The following is a 26,620-nucleotide window of genomic DNA, read 5'->3' as shown; positions in this document are numbered from 1 at the left end:
CACATCTCTCTCTCTCTCCCTTCCCCCCCTCTCTCTCACACACACACTGACATGCAGCTTCTGGGCTTTTGGCTGACAAATAACTAGAGCAGACCAGCAGACAGGCAGGTGGCTCACAGCAGTACAGAGGGGGAGCTTGGGACATACCTCAGCAACCAGTTACCCTGACTGACCACAGGAACCCTATACACTTTAGAACAGGGGTGGGGAACCTCAGGCCTAGGGGTCAAATGTGGCCTTCTGGCCTCCCTCTTTGGCCCTCGGGACTCTGCTTGGGTTACACCTCCTCCTCAGCCACACCCCTCACAATGGCTCTGCTTCGTTCCCTCCCGGTATTTTGGTGTTTGGCTGCAAATGTATCCTTGAACTCTGAATATATTTCTTGCTTGCCTGGATGGATGACAGAGGGGGCGTGTGTAAAAACAAAAGTCACATTTTCATCTTTCACCCATGGGAAGGCAAACTAAGGCCCGGGGGCCGGATCCGGCCCAATCGCCTTCTAAATCTGGTCCGTGGACAGTCTGGGAATCAGCGTGTTTTTACATGAGTAGAATGTGTCCTTTTATTTGTTCTCCCCACCTCCTTCAAAATATAGTCTGGCCCCCCCACAAGGTCTGAGGGACAGTGGACCGCCCCCCTGCTGAAAAAGTATGCTGACCCCTGCTCTAACCATTTCCCCCTCTGGCCCTGACTACCACTGGCATGTGGCCCCATAAGGTTCCCCAGAAAGTAATGTGGCCCTACTGCTTTATAGCAGACATTGCAGAGCTGCCACTCCCACAATCTCTGATCACTGGACAATGGTGACTGGGGTGAATGGGAGTTGGGATCTCACAGTCAGGCACCCTGTTGGGCAACTCATAATCTCTTGCACTGAATGAGCTGTCTTGTTTGCAGCCAAGCCAGGTTTAAGGTGTTAGTCTTGTTATCTAAGAGGACCATGTTATCTGAGAGACTGTTCTCTGGTCTGTGGTTGGGGTCCTCTTGACCATACAATACCCTTCAGACACCCATCTGGTAGGGGCACAGGGGAGGGGCTTCTCCATGGTAGCACTTGCCATGAGGAATACGCTTCCTTATTGAGATCTGGTGAACACCAACCATGTCTCGCCAGAGTAGTACATGGTCTGGTTATCTTCTGCTTGAACTACTGCAATGCGCTCTACATGGGGCTACCTTTGAAGGTGACTCAGAAACTACAACTAATCCAGAATGTGGCAGCTAGACTGGTGACTAGGAGCAGCTGCTGGGACCATATAACACTGGTCCTAAAAGATCTACGTTGTCTTACGGTATGTTTCTGAGCACAGTTCAAAGTGTTGGTGTTGACCTTTAAATCCCTAAATGGCTTCATCCCTGTATACCTGCTGGAGCGCCTCCACCCCCATTGTTCAGCCTGGACACTGATGCCCAGCTCGGAGGGCCTTCTGGCAGTTTCCCCATTACGAGAAGCAAAATTACAAGGAACCAAGCAGAGGGCATTCTCAGTAGTGGCGCCCACCCTGTGGAACATCTTCCCAGCAGTTGTCAAAAAGTTAAACAACTATATAACTTTTCATAGACATCTGAAGGAAGCCCTTTTTGGGGAAGCTTTTAAGGCTTGATGGTTATGTTATGTTATGTTATGTTATGTTATGTTATGTTATGTTATCATTTTTCTTTCCCTCTGTATTTTTGTTGAAAGCTGCCTAGAGTGGCTGGGGCAGCCCAGTCAGATGGGCAGGGTATAAGAATTTTGTTGCTGTTGTTAAAGACATACCTGTTCACTTGGGCCACAGGTAGCCAGCACATGCCCCTTCAGAAATCCCATCAGCCCCTGTCATCATGGCCAATGGGAGAGGAGGATGGGAGCTGCTATTCAGAACCCTGAGCCAGGCTTTCCCTGATCCGTAATATTGTTAATAACCACTTGCCTTGGTTATTGTGTTAACTTTATTGATTATTTTTTTATTGGATAGTCTTACATTTTATTATTGTCTGAACTGCTTCAGAATTTCTTTTGTAAATGAAAACCAAGATAGAAATCTTTTGATAAATTGCAAACACCTGAAGGTAGATAAAAAGAAATGGCAGGGGGGGGGAGTCACTACCACCAATAAGATCCCCCCCAACCCAGACAAACTAGTTCAAAGGGTGCCCCCACCAAATAATAATGGAAAGAGCCTTTTAGATTCACCAGCTGGAATTGGGAGGCGTGTGAGTTGTTTTACTTCAGCCCCATCTGAAGGCCTGATTGGAGGGCAGGGCGGTGGTGTGGACAGATGGGGCATGTGGGATATGCCACAGAATGTGTTTGGTGCCTCCCCTCATTTCAGAAAACACCATTTCCCAACCAAATCTGCAAACTCTGAACTGCAGCCGGGTTGGAAATTGCCAGCAGTTCTAGACTCCTCCTCCTCCTCCTCTTTGTGGGCAAGGAAGGATAAATAATCGCTGCTCTTCCCTTCTTCCTTTTGTGTTGCGCTGAAACAGCTGCCAAGCAGAGCCTGCTCTTGGCAGCAGAGCCCTCCCAAGGAACCAGTCCAATGTGGCTGCTTTCCATCTGTTCTAACAAGGTGACTCAGGCTGAAGGTGTTCTCCAAACTCCCCGATGGCTGTATTTATTGTCAAACAGTTTTTGCCTTCCCTGCTGCCTCTGGAAACATGCGGAACAGCTGAAGATGCACAGTCATTTTGTCATTTTCCTTTCAGGGTACTCTGGAGCCCAGTAGAAATAAACAGCGCCAGCCCAGGGGTGTGCAAAACCTTACTCAGATACATTGTCATTGTGATATATATGACCTAAGTAGTGTGAAGCCAGAGGAATCCTGGTTCTGTGATGTGCAAAAATCCTGAGACTTGCATCTGTCCCAAGTTTGATCTCTCGCATCTCTAAATAGGGCTGGGAATGTCCCCTGTCTGAAACACCAGAGAGCCACAACCAACAGTGCATACAGATCACGGGAAGTAATAGCACCACTCTGTTCTGTCCTGTGCCCAGTTACAAGCACCACAATTTAAGAAAGATATCGACAAGCTGGAACGTGTGCAGAGGAGATGGTCAAGGGTCTGGAAACCAAGCCTTATGAGGAACAGTTCAGGGTTGTGGGTTCGATTGCCGCATTGGGCAAAATATTATTGTATTGCAAGGGGTTGGAACAGATGACCCTCTTGGTCCCTTCCAACTATACGATTTTATGATTCTGAGTAAAATGCAGTCCACTAACCAGGTATGGTGACGCAGCTAAGGTTCAGTTAATGTTTTGGTTTTTCTGTCTGGTCAGAAGCCTGCATTTTCAAGCATCTGGAAGGACCCCAGAGCAAGCTGGTGGGCTACATTTGGCTTAGCAGGTCACAAACTGAGGAGGTCTGATCAAAATTGCACACAATATTACCTTCACATTTTTAAGGAAGAACAAGCCTACCCAACCTGTGTTACCTTCCAGGCTGAAGACAGCCCAATAATACCCATTATGGAGGCTTGTTAGGGGGTTCAGTAAGCCCCCAGTTTTTGCTACTTCGCTGTCAATGCAAAAAAACAAGGACAGTGGCTCAAGCATGAGCCAGCTTTGCTCTCTGAAAAGGTTGCCTTCTCAAGGCTGGAGTTGATCTATTTGATTGAGCAATTGCCATTGCATAGTTCCATTTTGGACTGACCAGAAGAAGATTTATGAAACAGAGATTGATATTCAGTTATCTTGTTGCCGGAGTTCCATCAGAATCACATCAGCAACAAATATAGAAATAAGAGAGTTATTCTCTTGGACTCAGTGCTTTTTTCCTACAATTTTTTTTTAGGGGTACTCTCATTTTCCTACTCATATTGAAATACTGCCCTTCAATTTGGCCAAACTCAGATTCACAAAATGTTTAGGGGTATACGTCCCCTGCCCCCCCCCGAAAAAAGCACTGCTTGGACTTCTTGCAAGAATATTGGACTGCTTGGCTTTGAAATATTGAATTGTGTGTGCTATTTTGGCATTGTAAATATCATTTAAGACTCTTAAGTATTAGAAGGTGTTGAATTTTGGTACATTACTGAATTTTCGTAAGCCATATACTGACTTGGTATAAGGCAGCGCATTGTGTGCTTGTTCTTACATCATCAGTCAAAGAGCAGTAAAACCAAGAACGAAACAGCAGCAAAAGTTTCACAGAGTGAATGTTTTATTTCCAACAAACATAGCGCCCGCCCGGCCTGGGATAGAGCAGGTGAGGATGGGGAAGGAAGACGTGGGGAGGGTGTTCCAGGTAGGGAGGGAGACTCAGATTCAACCTGGGGCAGAATGGGGCAGAGAAGGAGCCAGGTCTTCTCCCCCGCTGCCCAGGCAGGGAGATCTGGTGCTGGAGGGAGGACGGTGCAAGGAGCCGAGTCTCAAACGGGGAGACGCAGGGCAGTGGTGATGTCTATCCCAGATTGCTGGCCGTGCACACAGTGCATGGCATGATGAAAGGTCCAGATAGAAAAGAGTTAAGGTTGGTTCTCTTGCCCCCAAGTGGGGGGAAACCTGCCCCTGCCCCTCCAAGTCCTGAGGCCGGAACAGCCGCTGGCGTGATTGTGTGAGCGCTTTTGGATCCTGGCGGTGAATCACTGCACGGGAAAAAAAGAGGGGCTGGCAGAAGGTGTGTGTGTCTCTCTCTCTGTGTGTGAATGCCTCCCCGCCTCATGACCTCCAAGTGGAGCAAGTGCTTATGTGGGGTGTGTGCATGGCTGTGCCTTTGTGACACTTGGGGAGGGTGCAGCTCCTGCTATCCCACCCCCTCTCCTCCTCCTCTTGAGGAACAACTAAAGAGGTGGCCACTGTTTCCAAAACTGCCCCCTTCCTCAGTAAAACCACCGGAAGGGGATGGAGCTGTCTTCTCTTTTTGTCTTCTTTTCCCAAAGTGTCAGTGTGAAAATATATATATATATTTATATATATTTATAGATCGATAAATCCCAGAGTTCGCGAGGCTCACACTTCTGTCTGGAAGTCCCCCTCGGATAGATCCAGGCTCATGCAATGCTTCTCCCAGTCAGCGGAGTGCAGCTCCAGTTTCTCCCGGTGCTTGGAGGGCAGGGAGCTCAGCGTCATGGCCTTGAAGGTGCTCCAAGACTTCTGCTTCTGCTGCCGGCTCTCTGGGCTGGTGACTTCCTGCTGGGGAAAGAAGAGAGAGCGAGGGGTGTGTGGGTGTGTGGGTGCTGTTACGCTACAGAGTGAAAAATAAACCGCACAAGATACACAGAGCAGCTTCTGCTGAAAATGGCTGGCCCACAAATGACTGTAGCAGAGCACATACAAGGATGCCTGCCAAAGGTTCAATCTCTGGTATCTCCAGGTGAGACTGGAATCCTGTCCTAAACCCTTCATAGCATGACTGTGGCATTCTCTACATTCTAGCAGTTGCCTTTGCCAAGGCTCTCTGGTGTCCTGTGGACTCAGCAATAGCTTTAGAAGCTACAGGTGCTCTTCTTGATGGCTTTGGCCTGTTTCCTACTTTGTATATTAGGTGGCCAAGCACCAGCAAATCCTCTCCCACAATGCACCTCTCTTCTTTCTTCCTCTCTCCCATTATCAAAGGATAACAAAAACTTACGCCAGGCATATTCTTCTCCCCACTCCCTGAAGAGACGCTCCACCGCTTTTCTCTCTGTGTGAGAACAACAAGAAGAATTAAGCCCACGGACTATGCCTCCCCTCCCACTCTGTGATCCAACTCAACCTGGGCCCAAAATGCGGTATTTCTTGGTGTGGAATTCAGCAGAGGATGGGTGAATCGGAGAATTCCTAGTCTATGTCACTTTGGTAGTGTGTTTTCTTCTTGTCTCCACATTTAATCTGCATTTTAAACACCCTCAGCTGCAGGCACAAGCTTAGCTATGCACATGGTTGTAACAGGGGTAGAATTGTAAGCAGTGTGGATGGTTAGGGTTGGTCAGGGGGAAAACCAACAGAAAAAGTACAGATAGTGACAGTTCAGTTAGAGCCAGAATACATGTAAGATAAGCACAGCGACCCTTTTCCAACAGCAGTGATAAGTGACAATCAATTTGGCAATGCTGGGCTAATTATTTATTGTTTTATATATTAAAATCCATTCAAGGACCCCAAAGTGGTTTACAGAACAAAATCCATCACTCAAGTGTTAAGAGCATAAAAACTAAATAAAACCAACAGCAAACTCTAAACAATGCTGGGGATATGTACACTATCTGAAATTGGCAAATAATTTAGTTGCAGAAAAGCCAAAGCAAACAAATAGGTTAGATGCAATGCTAGTCCTGTTTGGACATGACTAACTTAAGTTCTTTAACTTCAGCAGGTCAACTCTGAGTAAAACTTAGTTGGATACAACCCGATGTCCTCTTAGCTTCCTTCAGAAACACCCTATTGTGGATGCCTCCTATATAGCAGGTGAGTATAGTATTGGGAGAGAAAACCATTGTCTTGATTCAGACCCAAAGAAATTCAATTCTGTTCAACAAGAAGTTGACTTTAATGGTCCATAAGAAGATTCCTAGTTTTTAAGGTGCCATGAGACCCTTTTCTATCTTTCATGTTTTAATGCAACCTTCTTTTAAAAACGTATCAGTGGTCATCCTGTCCAAACAAACCCCAAATGTGAAATCTGTGTTGCACCAATTAAATTATTTTATCTGCCCTGACTTCTGCATATGCTCAGGAGCATTATGTCACATGTTCCAGAGGCATTCAAAACAGGTGCTGAGTTTGAGCCACATACCCAACCCCCGCCAATCAGATTAAGCCCTGCTCAATACTATTGCCAGATGCCCTCCGAGCCTTAATGATTGTGTTCCTTTGCTTTCCTCCCATTCTTACCTTTGCTGCGTTGGTAGCTGGAGCCCGATACCGGTCCAGTGTGTGGAACTTTTGATTCAGCTCGTGGTAAAGTTCTGAGTGGCGCTTTCTTGTATGCATGACTTTCTGCAGATTTTTAAATCAACAAGTCACAAGAGGGGATGGAGGGAGAGCAGAGAAAGAGCAGAGAAGTCAGTGGGCACAGGAGCTCATCTCCCCAAAGCAACTCTGATGGTTCAAAGCACATGAAATGTGAGGAGCCCCTTGCCCATTCCAGCCTGAGCCTTGGACTCCCTTGGGAGCCTTAAGCCAGCACTTGCTTGTGCAGCAGGAGTGGAGAACGTTCATGTGGACTTCCGCAGATTCCTCCTCTGTTCACATCCCTCCTGCACACCCTCCTCCCCAAGCACTTTTGCTTGCAACGCAGGAAGATGCTGCATTAGACCACTGGTCCTTCTAGCTCAGCATTCTCTGAACTGTGATAATGCCTTTTGTGTATGTGTGTGTAAGCTCTGACATTTACATGGCTGGAATGCTAAAAAAGAAAAAGAAGAGTCACCTCCATTGCGCCACCCACTTTTTTGCCTTTCACCCTGGCAGGTTCCCCTCACCCCAGAAGGTTGTCCTGAAGGGAATAAGGCCCTCAGGCTGAAAAATGCCCTGCATCCTTGTTGCAGATAATGAGGATGATCAGTACTGGTCAACAATGCAGGGCTGTTCTGAAGATTTTTGAACGGGAAGAATTTTGTGCTTTTAAGGGAAAATCTCTTTATTTCCCCAGATTGGGTGAGCTGGGATGACCAATAATATACTAATAATAAATATATTGTCCTAATTAGTGTGGCACAAGGAGTAACCACTTAGATAACAAGCATGAAGCAAACTCCATCATAGAACTGTAAAGCTGGAAGGGACCCAGAGGGTCATCTACTCTGCAATATATCCTTTTAGTTTTTGAAGGGGAAATTCAAAAGCATTGTTGAATTTCCACTCACAAAGAACCGGGGCTGGCTGGAGGCAGGCAGGCAGTAGTTTTTAAGAGAGCTCTAGGTGGTCTGAAAGAGGCATTGTTCCCTGTGGTTTTCTCATTCCTTGTGTCCTGTTGTGGTCTCAGGCTGTTGCAGGTTCCTGAAGCACTGCAAAGCCTAGCAAATTCTGTTCACAGGATGAGGTGGGTGCAGCCTGGAAGATCCTTATCATACCTTGTGTCAATGCACCGGAAAGCTATTGCCTCTCCCCTGCTGGATGTTAAGTGGCTGGCAGGATGGCCCAGAGTGTTGTTTTTCTTTTCCTCAGATCAACGACCAGAGAGTCTGTCAGGTCAACGTTTATGGGCGGAAATCAGTTGATGATAAGCCTTTAAGGCTGGCTGGAGCTGCACCCCACTATCAAACCTTTTGCAGTAAGTGGAAGGATATTACCTCTTCCCCCATAAACTCAGCTAAAATACTCGCATCTCTGGCTCCGGCATTTTAATCAACTGCTAACGCTCTTTATTGCCCGTTATAAAACTTGGGGGCCTATTTCATCAGATTATGTTTAAATCAGAACCAGGAAAAGAGGCTTGAGAGAGGAAATAAACAAAAAGGGTATTGCGGTGCCTACTCCCTTCCTCATGCATGACATATGAGGCTCTCTAGAAACTGACTGGGCTTCTGAGAAGAGAGAGCCTTAAGTAAAGGGGTGGGGTGGGGGGTTCTCTCCCCAATCCTGTTTTGTCTCCTTACATATCCACACACCAGCCAGCCCAAACCTTCTCTAACTTGTCACATGATGACTTGTGCTCATGATTGTATTGGGGTAGTTACACATGGTGCTGCTTTCAATACTGTTTGTGTAGTTTTGGGATGGAGATACTGCTTTGTTTCCCATCAATGCATGTCCCATAACTTCCTGCCAAAATCCTGTAACTCACTATGGCACACACATTCCATTTTGCTTGTTTTGCCCTGCTTTTCTGACACTATAGTGCAAGAGATCCCTCTTCAGACTAGCAGCAGAAGAAGAAGAGTTTGGATTTGATATCCTGCTTTATCACTACCCAAAGGAGTCTCAAAGCAGCTAACATTCTCCTTTCTCTTCCTCCCCCACAACAAACACTCTGTGAGGTGAGTGGAGCTGAGACTTCAGAGAAGTGTGACTAGCCCAAGGTCACCCAGCAGCTGCATGTGGAGGAGCGGGGACGCGAACCCGGTTCACCAGATTATGAGTCTACTGCTCTTAACCACTACACCATAATGCAATAACATTAGGAAAGCATTGCAGAACAACTAATAAAGTGGAATGACGTGTGGATGGTCCAGTATAAATCCACCACTAACAAACTATTGCTGTATTAAGGACAGTTTGCAAAATATACCCAACAACAAGAATCTGGAGGGGCATGCCGTATATCAAAATTACAAACCTGATTGGTTTGAGACCAGTATCAATGACAAAACCTTCCTCCAAAGAATCCTGGGAACTCTTGCTTGACATGAATAGCTAGAAATTCATAGGCCTCCTGTGCTCAGAACTACCTGTGCACTTCCTGAGGTTCTGCTGGGTGAGTGTTGGAGAGGGAATTATTCTTAAACCAGTTTAAGTCTGTAACAAACTGAAACTGATAGAGATCTGTATCATGTAGGCGTCTGCTGTGCAGAGCACAAGAATAATCTCGCTGGGGCAAAGGAGGTCACTTTGCGACATCAGGAAGAAGAGAAGACTGGGCAGGTACTTACCTCGAAATCCAGGTCAGAGTACCGCAGTCTTTTTCTCTGGGGAAGGATGTAGGCATACCACAAAGGAAACAGATGCAAAAAAGGGGGGGGAGGAAGGGAGGGAAAGAAGCCTTTACTAATTTGTTCAGCATTTGGAGATAAAAAGTTTGGGAGAGCACATGTATGGGAGGAGGGCGGGCCCCCAAAACCTAATAGCACATAGAGAAGAAAGGAGGCCCATCCACATGACTTGGGATGGGAGGATTGGAGTAGAAGTCTCTCAAAGTATTTTAGGAGGAAGAGGAGAAAGGAAGGCCCAAGCCATTATGGCAGCAGCACAAAAGCAATGAGAGGCAAGGGTTCCAACCCCAAATTCCTGAGGATGTTTGACTGGCACTTCCTGTTTCCAGCTGGCTAGAGAGATTTAGGTAGCAACCAAATGGGAATTGACCCATGCAATGGTTACAACGTTTAGGACTTTTCGGTTTGGAAAAAAAGATGAGTAAGAAGAGGTACGATAGGTAAGTATAAAATGATGCTTGGTGTGGCCTTCCCTATTTCATAATTCTAGAGTTTGGGCCCATCCAATAAAGCACAATGCCGGAAGGCACAGGGTAGATAGACAAAACAAAAGTATTTCTTCACACAGCACATAGTTTAAATCACAACTAGGGGATTGCCAATGCACCCAGGTCCTACTTTCAGCTTCACATAGGCACCTGGTTGACCACTGTGAGATCAGTATATAGATGGATTAGATGGGCCATTTGCCTGATGCTGCAGCCAGGTTCTTCTTGGGTTCTTATTGGTGGCTGAGAAACTCTTCCGCTCCCCCAGAAAGCCACATTTCTCTTCCCAACTCGGAAAAGCTGCTGCCTGTGGCTTTGCACAAAAACTGGGGGCGCACACGTGCGTGTTCATTAACAACTGCTGGTGAGCTGAAGCCAGCTCTTAATTAACGGGAGGTTATTCCCACAATCAGCTTTGTCTGCAGTGACTTCTTTTCTCCTTTGAAAGGCCAGACTTGAGGGTGGAAACCCCCCCAAATCTGCCTTTTCACAGCTGCAGGGAATCTGTTTTGCAAACAAAGTGGGGGGTGGGAAAGGACACTGAGCAAATGCCACATTTTGTGAAGAGTGGAGAAAAAGAGATGACGCAAAACCCAGCTGGTCTCCACACTGATTTGTAAGGTCCCTTGGAGGATAGAAATGAGTGCCAAAGTGGGATGGGGAAAGGCACCTTCCATGCTTATCATGAAAGTCTGAATGGGTACTTCTGCCTACTGCAGTAGCCTTTGGCAACCCGATGCCCTCCAGATTTTTGGACTGCAACTCCCATCAGCCACATTCCAAAGCATCTGTAGGGAACCAGGATGGCGAAGGCTGTACTACAGAAAGAACACTTTCCCCCCACACAATTCTAACCCTTGCTGCTTGGTGCTGGCACCTCTACTTTCAATAGGTGTAGTGATGCTACAAACTTAAAAATAAAGTCACAATTGCTCACCTGTGGAACCCTGGGGGCTGTAGCTGTGCAAGAACTAGGCTTGTGTATCAGCACTTTCATCATATTGCTGTTCCCAGGATTCTTTTTTTGGAGCTGGGGAGCTATGATGCTAAACTGATATCATTCAGTATTCTTTGCTGCAGATTGGCCTCTACATTCTTTGGAACATTCCTCAGCCATTGCATTAATTCATGCACACTTCCCTCTTTTGTAGCACCCTGTATTCATGCTCAACCCACCAACTTCTGCATCCTTCTATAGATTTACCTGTACAGACATAGATTTTGCACACACACCCTCTCTTCTAGCGGGTGCATAATTTACTCTTGTATACCACTTTGAGATTTTATTACAATCAAGAGGTATATACATCTTTTCAGATAAATAAATCAATAAAGCGGTGACCTGCAGATAAATACAGCTGTAGGCATGCAGACTTGATGCCCATTCCCACTTTGAGAAGGCACCATCTACACCAACCTTGCTCCCATCAGCTACAGACAGCACAGCACTGTATTGGCCAGAGCCGATGGAAGTTGTTGTCCAACATACTTGGTAGGTGCTACATTGGGGAAGGCTGGCCTACATGTCGACTGTCTCCACACGTCATCAAACAGGCTCCCGGCCTGCTCCCACCCACTGCCGCTCTTACCTCCAGGGAGCCCACCTTCATGGCAGAGCCAGGCACAGTGCGTGGCATGGTGCGGCTGCGCTCCGACAGCTCTGAGGCCAAGATCTGCCGTACCGTTGGGTGCTGCTTGAACTGGAGGCCGTAGGGGTGCTTGACCGTCCCGTACGGCTGGTTCAGGTTCACATTGATGTGGTCCATGGAGGCAAAGCTGGGGTAGGCTTCGGCTTCCATAGGGTGGCGGCCCTTGGCCAGGCCCGATGCATCATCCAGTTTAATGTTGAGCTTGCCCTCCTCCCTGGTGAAGGGCTTAAGGCTCACTGTCCGCCGCGGCAGCACCATGTAGTTGCTCTCCAGTGTGGTCTCTTGCGGCCGCAGCCACCCGTAGTCCAACTGCCGCAGGCTGCTGTCACCACACAGGTACACTGCCCCCCGAGCTGGATCCAGGTTGACGTCCTTCTTGGCAGGAGGGTCGTTGAGCTCGTTGAGCCCTTTCACCACGTTGTGTGTCATTTTGGGCACCTGGACCAGGATGGAAGTGGGTGGGATATTCCCAGGAAGGGTGGAGAAGCCCAGGCTGCCCTCGGAGCTGGTGTTGAGCTTCGGATCCTCGTCCCCATCCAGGGAGATGCGCGACAAGGTGCTCGTGATCGTGGCTGGGTTGCACGTGTTAACCTCTTTGAAGAGGACTGGGAGGGAAGCGGACAGTCAAACGGAACATGCAGCAACAGTTTCTGGGAGAATTAAGGGGAGCACCTGCACTTAGGGAATGCTTCAGTCTGCGGGTTTGGGGCTGGGTTGGAAGGAAGAAAGGCGGAAAAGTCCCTTTAGCGGGAACACATCTCAGTCTGAAAAGCACACCAGGGGAGGGTGTTAGCTGGTGCTGTTGTCATAAATGGAGGTAACAAGAGCATTTTTTTCCAGGAACCTGGAGATCCCGGTGTGCTTAAAGAATGGCAGGCCAGAAGAACCTGGAAGATGAGGTGGAACTGTCTCTGGGCACCTCTGGGCATGCAAAAGCTGCGAGCTGGCATTTGCTAGCCTGGTGCCCTCCAAATGTTTTGGTTTTCAGTTCTCGTCATCCCCAGACAACATAGCTGTACAACGCTGGGGGAGATGACAGCATGGTCATGCTGGCTGGGGCTGATGGGAACTGGCTGTGGAAAATATCTGGAGGGGACCAGGTTGGCAAAGACCATGGAATTGAAATTGTGAGCTGGGTAGATGACATGGCACAGGAGAGTTCCTTGTGGCCAATTGTGAATACTGGGTGTGGGTGATTAACCAGAGCCTTAAGCTGGAAACTCATGGGACTGACAGCTAGTCTCTTTTGTCGCCAGCTTGACCTAGCCCTTCCTATTTCCTTCCTGCCTGTGGGATGTGCTGTTCCTGGGTGGCTCAGGGGCTGGTTGCCTAGCATAGGAACATCCTTGCAAAAAACTGTGCTCCTGATCCCACTTCCCTATGGAGGCCCATGTTCTGCAATGTCCTCAGAAAGAACTTTAACTGGACCCTTCCCTATTCGATGATAAGTTCTTCCCAAAGCCTCCCTGGCTGACCCATACAAGTGCCAGAGAGAAAGGAAGAGGGACTCACCTGTCTGACACGCCAGGTCAACATCCTTTTCAAAATCTGTCTATAAAAACACAGAAAGAGGGAGAGAAAGGGAGAGAACGAAAGAGAGACGAGAGAGGAAGCGAGAGGAAGAGACAGAGAGAAGGTGGGAGTGGAGAAATGAATGCATCGTGGGCAACAAAGGTGGCTCAGTCATGTTCCTTAGCCAGCTTTGAGTCTTTCAAGAGGCATAAATATTACGTGCTTTTTGAATGTTTTTAGGGAGTTGCAGCCAACTAGGTTCTACTCAGAGCACTCAAGGAAATCAGTAGACTAAGTTAGTCAAAGCCTCTACTCTGAGTAGGCCTAGGATTGACTAAAACACTTTCTCTTGGTGATGCCACATAAAACCCATCCACCCACCCAAGCTCAAATGATTGTGCTGTATTTTCCTGTTCATACGCAACATGGTGGTGTTAAAATGTGACAACTGATTGATATAGTAACGATCTCAAAGATGGACATGCCTAATCCAAAATGGCAGCAATGCCATTTCCAAAATGGCAAGTTTTGCCACCTTGGGTGTGTTGAAAGGCTAAAATATAGTGGCCAAGGGCTTGAGCTATGCAAGCCAGTGATTTAAGTCTCAGTAAACATAACCTCCCTAGATCAGTCTTCCCTAACCTGGTGCCCTCCTGATGTTTTGGACTAGGACACCCATCAGCCCCAGTCCCCCTTTGTAATAAATCAGCCCCAGTCCCCCCTCTGTAATAAAAATGACATTAGCTTAGGCCACATAGCACTTGTAAGAATCATTGACAGCATACGTGAAAACACTTATGGGAAGCACTATATAAGCACAGACTATTCCTTACTGTGTGTGCCCAGAAAGTTTCTAGATCATGTCAGCACCAGCCCTGTGAATATCCCATTATGGAGGACTCAGCCAAAACAAGCTTCTGAAGGCCTAGAAGGGGATGCAAAGGGTGGGGAGGGGAGTGCAACACCCTTTGTGCACATGCAACCGGTTCTCCGTTCCCCACCCTACAACATGGGCCCCACACTCACTCACCATGATCTGGACTTGCCCATTCTTGCAGGAGTTGGGGGAGTTCTCATTCTCGTCACTCTTGCACACTCCGATCTGGCACTTCACCACATCTTGTACCTGGGAGAGGTACAGACAGGCAATGTGGTCTCAAGTCTCTGGAGGCCTCAGACCTTCTCCCTCACTCTGGCTCCTGTCCTGTTGCCACTTCCCCCACCAACCAGAGTCAACACTGGCGGTAGAGAGGATCAAGTTCCATCTCCGCCTGTTGTCTAGACCAGGGGTGGGAAACCTTTTCCAACCCCGAGGGCCACATTCCCTCGTAGGCAACCTTTCGGGAGCTGCATGCCAGTGACTGCAGGAGGGGAGAGATGCAGAAGTGAGCGGAGGAGGTGCATGAGCTGTGGGAGGCATGTGCTCGGGGAGGGCTTTGCATCAGTTTCTGCTTCCGATCGTGAGGCAACGAATATCCTACTGCTGCCTATACACTGTTACCTTGGGAGTATTTGTGAGCTAGCATCAAGCCTCCCTTCACCCCCCCCCCAATGCTTTTGTTTATTAGTCTGCATAAATTGTGACTCGCTCAGCTTCCGTGCCTAAAACACACCAGCCGTTTCAGACCAGCTTCTTAGCACCCCGGTGCCAGCCTTAATGCCGCTGAGAGACCAAACCTGTGGCAAGGATGTGGCCATTATAAGCTCCTCGCTACTGACAGGAGAGTGAGGGATGTGGAAAGCAGCTGGAAGCAGCGGGGGGCGTTGCATGGGCCACCTCTGTGGGGCCTGTGCTTTATGTTTATGGAGCAGTGGCTCACCACCCATCGGGCAAAGATAAATGGGGGAGTGTAAAAAGTCAAGGGTAGGGAAAAAGACTCTGGCCTTCAGAGTGCACATGGATGAAATACGAAGAAGGTTGTCTCCATGTAGGCTGAGGGAAATGTAGCCAAATCTCCACCCGTGCCCCACACAGCCATTAATTGGACTGACTGATTTAGAACCCGAGCAAATGAAAGTGGCTTGGGATGGCAAAGGCCATTTATTTATTTTTTGCTTCATAAAAATTATATACTGATTGATAGTAGGAGAAAACCTCAAAGCTTTGAACAGTGTGTGTGTGTGTGTGTGTGTAATAAATACGTTGGGGGGGATTCTCCTTCCCTGTGTCCCATCAAAAAGACTGCCCCCTCTGTGTAGGCCAGGGGTGGGGAACCTCAGGCCCAGGGTCCAAATGTGGCCCTCCAGGCCTCTCCATCAGGTCCTTGGACACACACACACACCGGCCACACCCCTCTATGGCTCTGTTTGCCCGCCAGGTGTGCAGGTGTAAACTTCTGGACTGTGCATGGCTTGCATGTAGGCTATGTTGTTGCTATTTCTCCCACTTTTTACTTCTGGCCAAATCTACCATTGGTATGTGGCCTCTGGAAGGCTGCCCCTGAGGGAATGTGGCCTATGGTCTGCAAGAGGTTGTTCACCTCAGTGGAGAACAGTGATTCCCAAACACTAGACAGGAGGGGTCGACTTATTATCTAAATGAAAACTGGAAAAACCTGCTGCTCTTAAAGGGTTACAGCTGAGCTGAAATGTTCCATCCCCAGGAAAAAATGGGAGCACCAGCAGGGGCAGACTTAAGTGGTTTTTATTTGGAGGGGATGTCAAAAAGATTTTCTGTATATGAACTTATTGACAGAGAAGGAAAAAGGCTTGAGGTTTTTTTTTTTTAAGATGCCTGTTAAACCAGCCTAATTTTACGAGGCTAACTACAAATTGGAGAAATGTATTATTACATCCCACTTTTTTCTTTCAAGGTGGTGTGCATGGCTCCCCACACCCTCATTTTATCATCACAAGAACCCTGTGAGGTACATTAGGCAGAGAGATGATGACTGGCCCTGGTCACCCAATGAGATTCAAAACCCTGATATGCCTTCCCCTGGTATGCCGTGTCCTAGCCCAATGCTCCAACCACTACACAACAACAGCTCTTGGAGAGGAGGGACCCATCAGTTGGTTAGAGCATGGTGCTGATAATGCCAAGGTTGCAGGTTCGATCCCTATACCAGCACATTCCTGTATCTTGGTACTGCATCTAAAGGTCCCTTACAATTCTATGATTCTGTGATCTCTCCTTCATGTGTTTTGTGTTTGTCTGTTAAAATAATGACTCAGGAAAGAGAAAGCACAGCAGGAGGACACCCAATGAAAATCCCAGCACATTGGCAGTGCATGTCGCCCACCTCTCTGCGCAGAAAGCAGTGGACCGTGATGATGACGAAGCCCTGGACTGAGTTGAAGACTGCAAAGAGGACCTGGAAGAGGATGGAGCGTCGGTCGGTCATGGCGAGCACAGCCGACATCCAGGTGAGCGCCAGCAGGGGAAGGACCACGCAGGAGCTCCATAGCGATGCCCTGGGAGGGGGGGGCGGGAGGGGAGAAGGTGTGAGAGAGAGGTGCAGGAGCCAATCACAAAGGAGAAGGGGAATGCACACAGGTCGGGTCACCCATGCCACCCGACAAGAGCCCCTTTGCATACGATTGGTAGGTGACCAAAGGAGTTTGGGAGGGGGCAGAAGGTGATGGCAGGAAGCAGTTTAGTGCTGGCAGATGAGCATACATTAAGCAACATGGCAGAGGGTGGAGGGTTCCAGGAACATAAAGATCTGTTCAGTTGTGCTTATATTTCTAGAGAGATGTTCAGGCGCTGTGCAGACACCATGGAAAATGTATGGGCTCCCTGCTTCCTTCAGTGAAGGAACACACTCTGCACCTGGTCAGAGGCATTGCCCACTTGTCCCTTAAGGCTCTATGTTGGAGTATGGCCATTAGACACATCCTCCCATGTCTAGTGGATTCCGGTGGCCTTTAATGATGAGGACTACATCTAGCAGCTCAGTTATTTTCCTTTCCTTCATTTTTAACCACCTCAGCCTTGCAAGTATGCCAGGGGTTGCTAAACCCCAGTGCAAGGGGCCTGATCTGCCACACTGCCTGCCATTTTTTCTGCCTACCCTCTGCAGCACCTACCAATTGTGGGGGTGGCAACAACAAAAATCAGATCTGGGGGGAAATCGGCTCCTCCATGCATACCAGTGCCCTGATGGGGACACAAACCACCTCCCTCCCTGGTCATCAGAGTGACCATTTGATGACAAGGGAGGATGCAGTAACTCATGTCCTCAGCTGATCTTCCTGGATTAGATGAGAAACAGGAGCTGTGTGCACCCTGTAAGAGTTAGGGGTGTCCACACCGACTTCTGGCATGTGGCCCCTGGAGGGTGGGCCAAAGGTAAATGTGGCCCTCAGGCCACAAATTGTTAGCCACCCCTATAGTAAGCAATATATAAATGCAATTGCAGCCTTGGCAATAGCAGGGTCCCAGTATCCAAGAACTGGGGCAAAAGAGGCAGCTGACCTGGGATTTGAATTTCTGTGAGGCCTATGCATTAGCTCCCAGCTCTGTCTACACTGACTGGGCACCCTCCTGAGGTTTATTTCTTCGGTGACACCATGGGTAAGATTGTGGGTCAAACTAGACAAGCTGGTGAGAGATCCATACGCATCTTTTTCAATAGGATGTAGGCTTCACAGAGGCCCAGAAAGGGACTGGGAACTGGGTAGGCCAGGAGGTTAAGGAATAACTGCACCCTTTGCCCTCACCGTGCCCCACCCCACAATCCAACGAGTGTGGTACCCAGTGTTTTTCCCCCTCTTAAAAATGTTTAGGGGTACTCTCATTTTGACTCAAGAAAATCACCATTTTATAGTTCAAATTGGGTAAATGAAGTACAGTAAATGGACAAAAGTACAAAGATTCACAAAATGTTTAGGGGGTATGCGTCACCCTGTGTCGCCCCAGAAAAAAATAGCACTGGCTGTACCACATTCTCTCTAGAGGTATCCTAATTGTTAAGAAGGAGTTGCCTTGCAATGCGACTGCACTTTTCTTTTTCTAAGATGAGAACTGCCCGTATCAAAACAGCTCTAGCAGATACATAGGACCTCCTCCCCAAATTGCACATCTGGTCACATTTGGGTGGGGTGAGGAGAAAAGTAAAAATAAAATCCATTTTAGAGCTGCTGTTTAACTCCATGCACATTGCCCTCTTTGCCTTTCCAGATCAAAATGGAAACTTTTCCCAGATGTGATGGATTCCCTTCATTTTCTCTCTGTCATGCAGAGAGAGAAAGAGAGAGAGAGAGAAAGAAAGAGAAAGAGATGAGAAAAGGGAGGCAGCCGCAGCTCATGCATGTGATTAATTAGACCTAACTATCTTTTAATTCTAACGTCTCCTCTTGTGCTTCGCTCGGCTGTTAAAGGCTCATTATAGGAAATGCAAGGAAACAGGGAGAATGTTCCTGGCAATATAATCGGGAGGAGACACTGTGAAGGGGAAGCGGGTGGAACCAAGTGGCACCTATTGCCAGTTTGCCAAACATCACCTGAAGGTTTGTTTCCACCAGTGCATTTTGTCATTTGCATAGTCCCTCGCTCCCCAATTTGTCGAGGGTCCTGATTTTGGCTCCTGCACAAGCCTTTTCAAGGGCAGGACAGACAGAACTATAAGTAAGGATGCCAGAGAATCCAGTCGTAAATGGAAATGGGGACAGAAACCTCCATAATTCACATGTTTTGTGCAGGGTCTGAAACAGAAACCATGCAAGCGAATACAAGTGGAAGTGGCTATTGTTCTTTCTTTAGCCCGCAAATGTTACGTAAAAAAGTTACATTCTTTTCTGCACTGTTTGTGACATTTCCCTTCCATTGAAATGCATCAGATTTAATTATGTCAGTTTTGGCTAATGCTGATAGTGAGAAACACAATGTAGATTTTAGTGGAAGCCAAACTGTAGAGGAACGGAAATGGTGCTGATTGCGATGGACAGAATCAGTCACCGACATCGGCTGTGCCTTGAAGAACTTCTGCTTGAGCTATTTCCTCCTCCTTCCATGTTTCCCCTTTTTCATGTGACATGATGTCTTTTCAGTCTGTGAGCTGAAGGGCTGGGACCCCCTTAGAACTGATTTTTGCCTACCACTCTGGGAGCCTCTCTGGCTATAGTGGGTGGGGCATAAATGCTTTAAATAGATAAATAAGCAAGGCTCATTAAGATGAATGGGAGCTGTGCTGGAGTATGAGAGTGCTCTGGGTGCTCAGCTTCTCATTTTTACTACATTTAGTTTGTCCCATTTCCACATAGGTTGGTTTTTTAAATTTTAAGAAAGTCCATGTGAATATATGTGTGCATCTTGACATGTTCCCTATGCAACCTATGTCTAGAATATGCATTTTTTTGCAACCAAATCCCACCTGAATATGGGAAACTGGTGGTCTTCCAGATGTTGGTGGGCTCTGAACTCCCATCATCCATGACCACTGGCCATACTGGCTGGGGCTGATGGGAGTTGGAGTCCAACAACATCTGGAGGGCCACCAGTTTCCTAATACATTTGCTTTTCTGTCCTCCCCACTCCCCCTTTCTCTTTCATTCAGAGAAGAGCAAATTCTGAAGCGGACCTGCGTTTCAGTTTGCATACCGTTTCAGGCAGTGCAAATGTGGCAGGTTCACATTAAAATGCAAACAGAATGGATTTCTGCCCCATCCCTGGTGGGTGCCAAACAGGCCTAATTCTAGAGGCTTATAAGAGTAATCAATTTGCAAGAGGAGATGGAGGAACTCCATGCTGCCCAACTCTCCCCCCTCCCCGGGTAGGTTGGACAAGCCAGTACAAGGTTTCTGCCCTGCTGCCAAAACAATTTCTATCTGAAGCAATTCACACATAAGGGGATTTTTCAAAAAGTGCTCCTTCAGCAAGCTGTGGGTTTTTGTTTTTGTTTTTTGCTGCCTTTAAAAATTAAAAAACCCTTAAGCCACAGTCACTTCGCTTCCCTGCTCATCTCCCTGGAGCAAGCCCAGATGCCGCTGGCAACAGACCTGGGAGCAGAAGAGCAACTGATGGCAGCAGAGACAGTGTGTGTGTGTGGGGGTGTGTGGGGTGGGGGAGTAGTTTAGCCTCAGGGCCTTGCAGGTACTGAGGAAGAGCAGGTGGCTCACAGTCCTTCCTGGTGGAGAGAGCAGAAAGGAGCAGAGTGACATCCTATGGCTTTACTACTGCAGCTGTTCTATTGAAGAGCTTGGCCCAAACATAATGCAGCGTCTGGGATCGCCTTGTGGGCACGCTAAAAGGACAGAAAACGAACATTTCTTCAATTAATTAGATATTTCTTTTTTAAAAAAATAGTTTTTGAAAGTGTCTTTAAAAAAAACAAAATGAGTTTTGAAAGTTCACTGGAGAGAAGACTCTGAGGTGATAAATTCAACTGCACAAGCATCCCTCTCGACTGCCATTGCCATTTGGGTGAAGGCCAGACCTACTGGCTGCTTCTTATAAATAGTTTTGGCAGTGCAGAAAAAAAATGATGTTGATTTTTCAGCACTACTGGCAAATGAAGTGTTTCCTCTGTTCTTTAAACTGCCCTTTCTTACGAATGTCCTCCATGACATCATGGAGCTAAATTCTGTATCATCAGCATAATGACATCTCATTTGCTGCATGATCTAGGTCTGCAGCCTGGTGACCACCAGATGTTTTGGCCTACAACTCCCATCAGATGTGCTGGCTGATGAGAGTTATGATCCAAAACATCAGGAGGACACTAGGCTGGGGGACGCTGATCTAGGTGACAGATTCAGGAAGGAGGAGGTAGTTGAAGCATCCTAGGAAAGGCAGCACAGAGGTGAAAACAGCCACGTGAAGGGACTATGGCACCTCCACACAGGGCACAGGGCATTTGTAGAGCCTCGGTGCTTTGGGGGATGAAGTTCCACCCCACTGAAATGGCAGCTTCCAGCCTGAAACCAAGAAGCCCTGGTTTGGCAAAGAAAAAAGAGGTTTCGGTGGTGGAAAAGCATATGTGCTCTGCATGCAAAGGTCCAAAGTTCAATCTAGGACATCTCAAAGATTGAGGATCACAGGAATTCAGAAAACAGAGACCCTGGGAATTGGTTGCCAGCCAGAGTAGACAATAGTATGTGGTGGGGGTGGGGAATTGGATCTGGCCCATGAGCTGCAGGTCCTTACCTCCCCCACCCATGGAGGGGCCAAGTTAAACAGGTGGATGGGGTCACCCCCCTCCCTGCCATCTGACAGCAGATCCATTCCCCTTGGCCTAATCACAGCATTACTTGTGACGGTGCAGCACTTCCAAAGCACTACCAACAAGCAGCTGATCGTTGTTGCTTGCAAAGGCACAGGGCTTTCTTTGTAGGTACCTGTGCAAGCCCTACTTTTGACATGAGCCACATCTTTACCTGCCCCTTACCTGGCGTCACATAGGAGCAGGTGGGTGTGACTTGGCTGAAACAGCCTTGTGGGCAGAATGGGGAGGCCTGGTGGACCTAATGAGATCCAGAGGCTGGAGGTTCCCCATCACTGCTCCATGGTATCCATCAACCGGCACTTTAAAGAGGCTCCACAGGATCAAAAGTAATTGCTAGCTAAGGAATTGCACCTTAAGTAAACGTTAGCAGTTCCCGTGAGAGCAGGTGACATTTCTAACTGTAAAATTACAGAGCCCAGCCGAGTGAAAGAAAAATTTAGCACCCATCAACATGCACTGTCAACAAAGCAGCGAGAGAGAGAGAGAGAGAGAGAGAGAGAGAGAGAGAGAGAGAGAGAAGGCAGCCAGCAGAGCAAGTCTGCGAGGAGGACATAGAGAGAGACTAACATGGCGCTGTTGGCAGTGGCGGTGAGCAGGGCTGTGCTGGAGACCACACCGCACTTGGTACATTTCAAGAGCAGGCTGCCGCACGGGGGATCCTTGAAGCTGAGGGTGGTCCCAGTTCCACACCGACCAACATGCATTATGTTGCACCCACCAGCCCATCAAGGTGTGGAAGGGAAGAGGCACAGCAAGAAGGAAAAGTAGCCAGAAGGAAAAGGAGGCAACAAGGCAACAAGACCGACAGGAGGAGGAATGGGGAGAAAGCAATTGAGGAGGGGGAAAGAGAAGAGAGAGAGAAAGAAAGAGAGAGCTGGGTTAGTTGCAGGAAGCACGGCTTGTTAATGGCCAGCATGAAGCAAGGCAGGCAGAAATTCAAGGGCAGGATTTAGCCCCTTTGGCAGGTACTGAAGAGGAGGGGAAAGGCTGCCTTTTTGGGAGAGAGGGTGGGACTTGGCATTGTCCCTCTTCTAACTCAAGCTGTGCCATACACACTCAGCAATGTCTCCTGACATTCCAAGCAACAGGCAGAGGCTAAGCCCTCCTCCCTGCCACTCCACCATCAACTGGAGCTCTGCTGCCCCAGAAGCTTTGAATGAGGTGTTCTTAAAATGAGGGTTTGAGCTTTTTGCCTGTGTGTGTGTGTGTGTGTGTGTGTGTGTGTGTGTGTAAGAGAGAGAGAGGCTGTACAATCAGGGCAGGAACACTTTACGCAGTGGGCCACTTATATCTGCACATGGCAAAAATGGCACTTTGAGGGAGAGCAGAGCTCTGACTCTCAGTGTAGACCTGGGCAATTTGGGCACCCAACCCTCTAAGATTGGCTTGCACAGCTGAGCCCTGTTAATGACAGGGATGCTGCTTGCCCCAATGTCTCGTCCCCAAAATAAATTTGGATTTTTGAGTGTTCATTACTTAATAAGCTTTTCAAAGGATTGATTTGCTCAAAAATCCCATTTAGGGGCTGCTCCCCATTTCCTTGAAGAGGAAGACAAGGCCTTATTCTGGAGAAGGACAAGCAGATAATGAGCTCCCATCAACATGCAGTCAACGCACAGTGTGCCTTTTCCCACTGGGGATTGTGGGGCTGTTGATCCTGAGCAGGAAATACCATTCCCTGGGAGGGTTTCTGCTCAAGGGAGCCCTCCAATGCATGTTACCCTCCTCCCTTCTCCATGGTAAGGGGCTGACAGGGAAATACAGTGCTGGGATATTAGTCAATTCCACTCAGTCAGATTCTATTCAAAGAGGGGCCTTGAACAATTTAAAGTGGCCCGTCTCATTCAAGTTGAGGGGGGGCAGTGTTCTTTCAAATCTCCCCCATTTCTAAAAGTAATTTTATATACACACATTTATGCATGCATGCATGCACACAGACTCACATACATGCATACTCCCATTCATTATTTTAATCTCTCTAGGACTCAAAAGAGGAAGGGAAAGTGGAGTAGATGTTTTATTGCCATCATTAACTCTGAGCAAAGCCGCCATGGGGTGAGTTTAGCAGTGCATTTTTTCAGGGCTCACTTTCTCAACCTAAACCCACTGTTCTCAGCTGAGCCAGCCAGTGTTTCCAGCAGCTATTGCAGCTGCCTGTGGAGAGCCCCCTCGCAACCCTACCTCCCAGCATTGCTGCTGTGTTCCAGCTTGCTCACCCTCCCTCCCACAGAGCCTAGCTTCTTCTTGGGTTTGAAGCTGCATCGGAGAACAAGCGGGCTCTCAGCAGGCAGTTGTAGCAGCTGTTGGAACAGCTAGCTGCTACAGGCACCTGGAGGCTTCACACCATGTGGCACTCTGTTCGCAAGCGCTTGTGTGAAATAGGGCTTGGAGGAGTTGATGCTCTTTTCCCTAAAGTAACAAAAAAAACTGGTAACTAAGTGAAGCAACCACGCAGGCAGCATGCAAACCTACCTTGGGAACTCAGAGTTATACCTTGTCTTTCTGAGATGGTAAAAGTTCATTTCTGATGCATTATGAAAGCTTTCCCCAAAATGGCATCCTATAGATGCATTGGACCAAAACACCCATCAGCTCCAGCTAGCATGACTGTGCTGGATGGGACTGATGGGAGTTGTAGTCCAATACATCTGGAGGGTGTCAGTTTGGGGAAGGCTATATTGCACCCAAAAAAGCTAAGGTCACATTGGATTCAGAAGGGGCAGTATGTGTATGCATGTGTCTGTGATATCAAGGGACGTTAAAACACTTTCCAATACGACTAGCAAAGCAGACTGCATGGGAGCAAAGCAGACTGCATGGGGGGGGGGGTTGTGTGTCTGTAAGTTGCCACCAAATTTTCAGCTGAACTTGGTGAACTTGGAGGTCCCTGCTTAGAAAACATAAAAGCCCTTCCACATCAGAACAAAGGCCCATTTAGTCCAGCATTCTATACTCACAGTGGGAAGCCCGCAAGCAGGACTGAGGGCAACAGCAGTCTCCCCGCTCAAGCTCCCCAGTGAGTGATATTCAGAGGGATACCACCTCCAATACTGGAGGTAGTACACAGCCAAAAGCAGCTCACCAGATGGGATTGGAGCCACTATGCTAGCTTCCCAGCAGGTGGGTCACTGTTGCTTACTGGGAGAAAGCCCCTTCTGTATATAGCCAACATGGCTGGTAGCCAAATATCCATGTTAATTATTTTAAGAATCTGCTATAAGAATCAGATTGCTGGGATTTCTCCCTATGGAAGGGTAGTGGGGTGGGCTCCCCCCAAAAAAACCTTAATATTTTGCTCAGCAGGAGACAAGCACCCTTCCTTCCTACACCATTGCCCCGCCACATATATGGCACCTTGTTCTCCTGGCAGGTACGCCGGCTTCAGCATTTTGTCACAAAAAAGAGTGTCTGGAACTGGTGTGTGCAGTGTGTGTTTGTGTGGGGGGACGGCCTTACCCAGCTCGCTGCTTTTTGGACTTATCTGAGATGCCATCCCGAGACATGAGCTTGTTGAAGACGATGATTCCGATCAGCATGTTGACCTGGCAGTGGAGAGGGAGAGAGATCCACAGTCAGCAGCGTCCACAGGACTATCTAATTTCTAGGCCCCTTAAAATTCACATTGCAGCAGACAGCTGTTAAATGAAAAAAGAGGCCTCAAAGCGACTTGCAATTCCATAAAATGCAAAAACAGCCCCAACAACAACGAAAGCAAAGGGCATATCAACAAAATTTCTTAAAGTGCTCAACCTAAAAGGAAGGAAACGACGTGTCTCCTAAAGGCCTTTTGCTCACTGGCATGGAAAGCGATGAAATGGCAGCATAGTAAATGATCCGCAGAACAAGGCAACGGCCACCAGCACCACTGGGCAGCATTTGAGCACCTACCAGAACAATCACAGCAGCAGGGCCAACAAAGGCGTAGAGCAGCCCTCCTTCAAGGGACAGCCAGCAGCTGGGGAGAGAAGCCAAGAAAGAGGAGGAAGGGTCAAGAAATATCTCAGAGTTTAAGGCTCCCGGATTCCTGTTTTTTTTAAACAGGGGAAGGAGATACAGTCAATTTTGCTTTCTCGGTTTCTCACTTTTCCAATTTTAAGTTCCGTTCTCCATGTTTCATATTAGTTTGATACTTTATATATATATTTTAAAAACCTCATGAAAATTCATCAGCATCTTAGTGTGAATTTCTCCTTACATAAACACATTTTTGTTGGAAGCCACCCAGAGTGGCTGAGGCAACCCACTCAGATGGGCAGAATACTACTACTACTACTAGTAGTAGTAGTACTACTACTACTAACATTAAGCAACTTTGTATAATTTGCACATTTTTTTCAAAGCAATTTCCCCTAATACACAGCATTTTGCATGAAGTTTTAATGTATACATGCATTTAAATGCAAACATTACCCTAGCATATGCATTTTTTCCAAGCATTATTTTCCTGGAGATCTGCATTATTGGAAAGATGCTCCAATCTCAGATGTGTTGGGGATTCTTAGGTTCTCCTTAGATCAGGGGCCAGTAAACTTTTTCAGCAGGGGGCTGGTCCACTGTCCCTCAGACCTTGTGGGGGGCTGGACTATATTTTTTTTTGGGGGGGGAACGAATTCCTATGCCCCACAAATAACCCAGAGATGCATTTTAAATAAAGGCACACATTCTACCCATGTAAAAACATGCTGATTCCTGGACTGTCTGTGGGTGGAGTTAGAAGGCGATTGGGCTGGATCCGGCCCCCGGGCCTTAGTTTGCCTACCCATGCCGTAGATGTTTCAGTTCTCCTCCCCCCCTGCCCATTTTATTTTAGGAAGATAAGACCAGAAAGTTTTGGAACCTATGGAACCTACTAGCTGGATGTTCCGTATCCTTTGGTCCGAGTAAAGCCGACGGAGACAGCAACTACCAAGGCTGGCAACCCTAGATGGGAAATACAGAGACAAAAATGCAGGTACAACCACAAAAGAATTCTGCATCTGAAGCACTTTGTGGAGAACCAGCTACCAGGGATGGGTGAACTGGGTCCACGGGATGAGAAAAAGACCCCCCCCCCTTAAAACACACACATTCCCCCCCCCAGCATTTGCATCATTAACTGCATTGCAAAATTCAGAGGGCTATGGGATTCTGACTGATAGCTGTGTTCTGCATGCTGTTCAGCAGTTCTGAACTTGGACTGTTGAACTAGGTTGATTCACTTTAAAATGCAGCCTGAATAAAATCCCCATCCATTCCTACATCTGACCA

The 26,620-nt window shown here is 47.7% G+C and overlaps 1 protein-coding gene across 1 annotated transcript in view; it reads right to left on the bottom strand.

Annotated features, from left to right (window-relative positions):
- Positions 1-4,124: 4,124 nt before the first annotated feature.
- The window catches only part of ADGRB2 (adhesion G protein-coupled receptor B2), a 115,861-nt gene continuing 93,365 nt past the window's right edge, over positions 4,125-26,620 (bottom strand). The window contains exons 19-30 of the mRNA XM_033157650.1: positions 26,224-26,293; positions 25,262-25,328; positions 24,830-24,915; positions 21,941-22,039; positions 16,451-16,622; positions 14,239-14,334; positions 13,209-13,248; positions 11,637-12,301; positions 9,500-9,535; positions 6,801-6,905; positions 5,557-5,610; positions 4,125-5,114 (exon numbers count right to left, since the gene is read on the bottom strand). Coding sequence (XP_033013541.1) covers positions 4,935-5,114; positions 5,557-5,610; positions 6,801-6,905; positions 9,500-9,535; positions 11,637-12,301; positions 13,209-13,248; positions 14,239-14,334; positions 16,451-16,622; positions 21,941-22,039; positions 24,830-24,915; positions 25,262-25,328; positions 26,224-26,293 — 1,670 coding nt within the window. The 3' untranslated portion in view covers positions 4,125-4,934. The remainder of the gene's footprint in view (positions 5,115-5,556; positions 5,611-6,800; positions 6,906-9,499; positions 9,536-11,636; positions 12,302-13,208; positions 13,249-14,238; positions 14,335-16,450; positions 16,623-21,940; positions 22,040-24,829; positions 24,916-25,261; positions 25,329-26,223; positions 26,294-26,620) is intronic.

Source organism: Lacerta agilis, chromosome 8, assembly GCF_009819535.1.
Source record: "Lacerta agilis isolate rLacAgi1 chromosome 8, rLacAgi1.pri, whole genome shotgun sequence".
In the NCBI taxonomy this organism is placed as follows: domain Eukaryota; kingdom Metazoa; phylum Chordata; class Lepidosauria; order Squamata; family Lacertidae; genus Lacerta; species Lacerta agilis.
The sequence above is the reverse complement of the archived record's forward strand: the minus strand, read 5'-3'. Positions and strand labels throughout refer to the sequence as shown.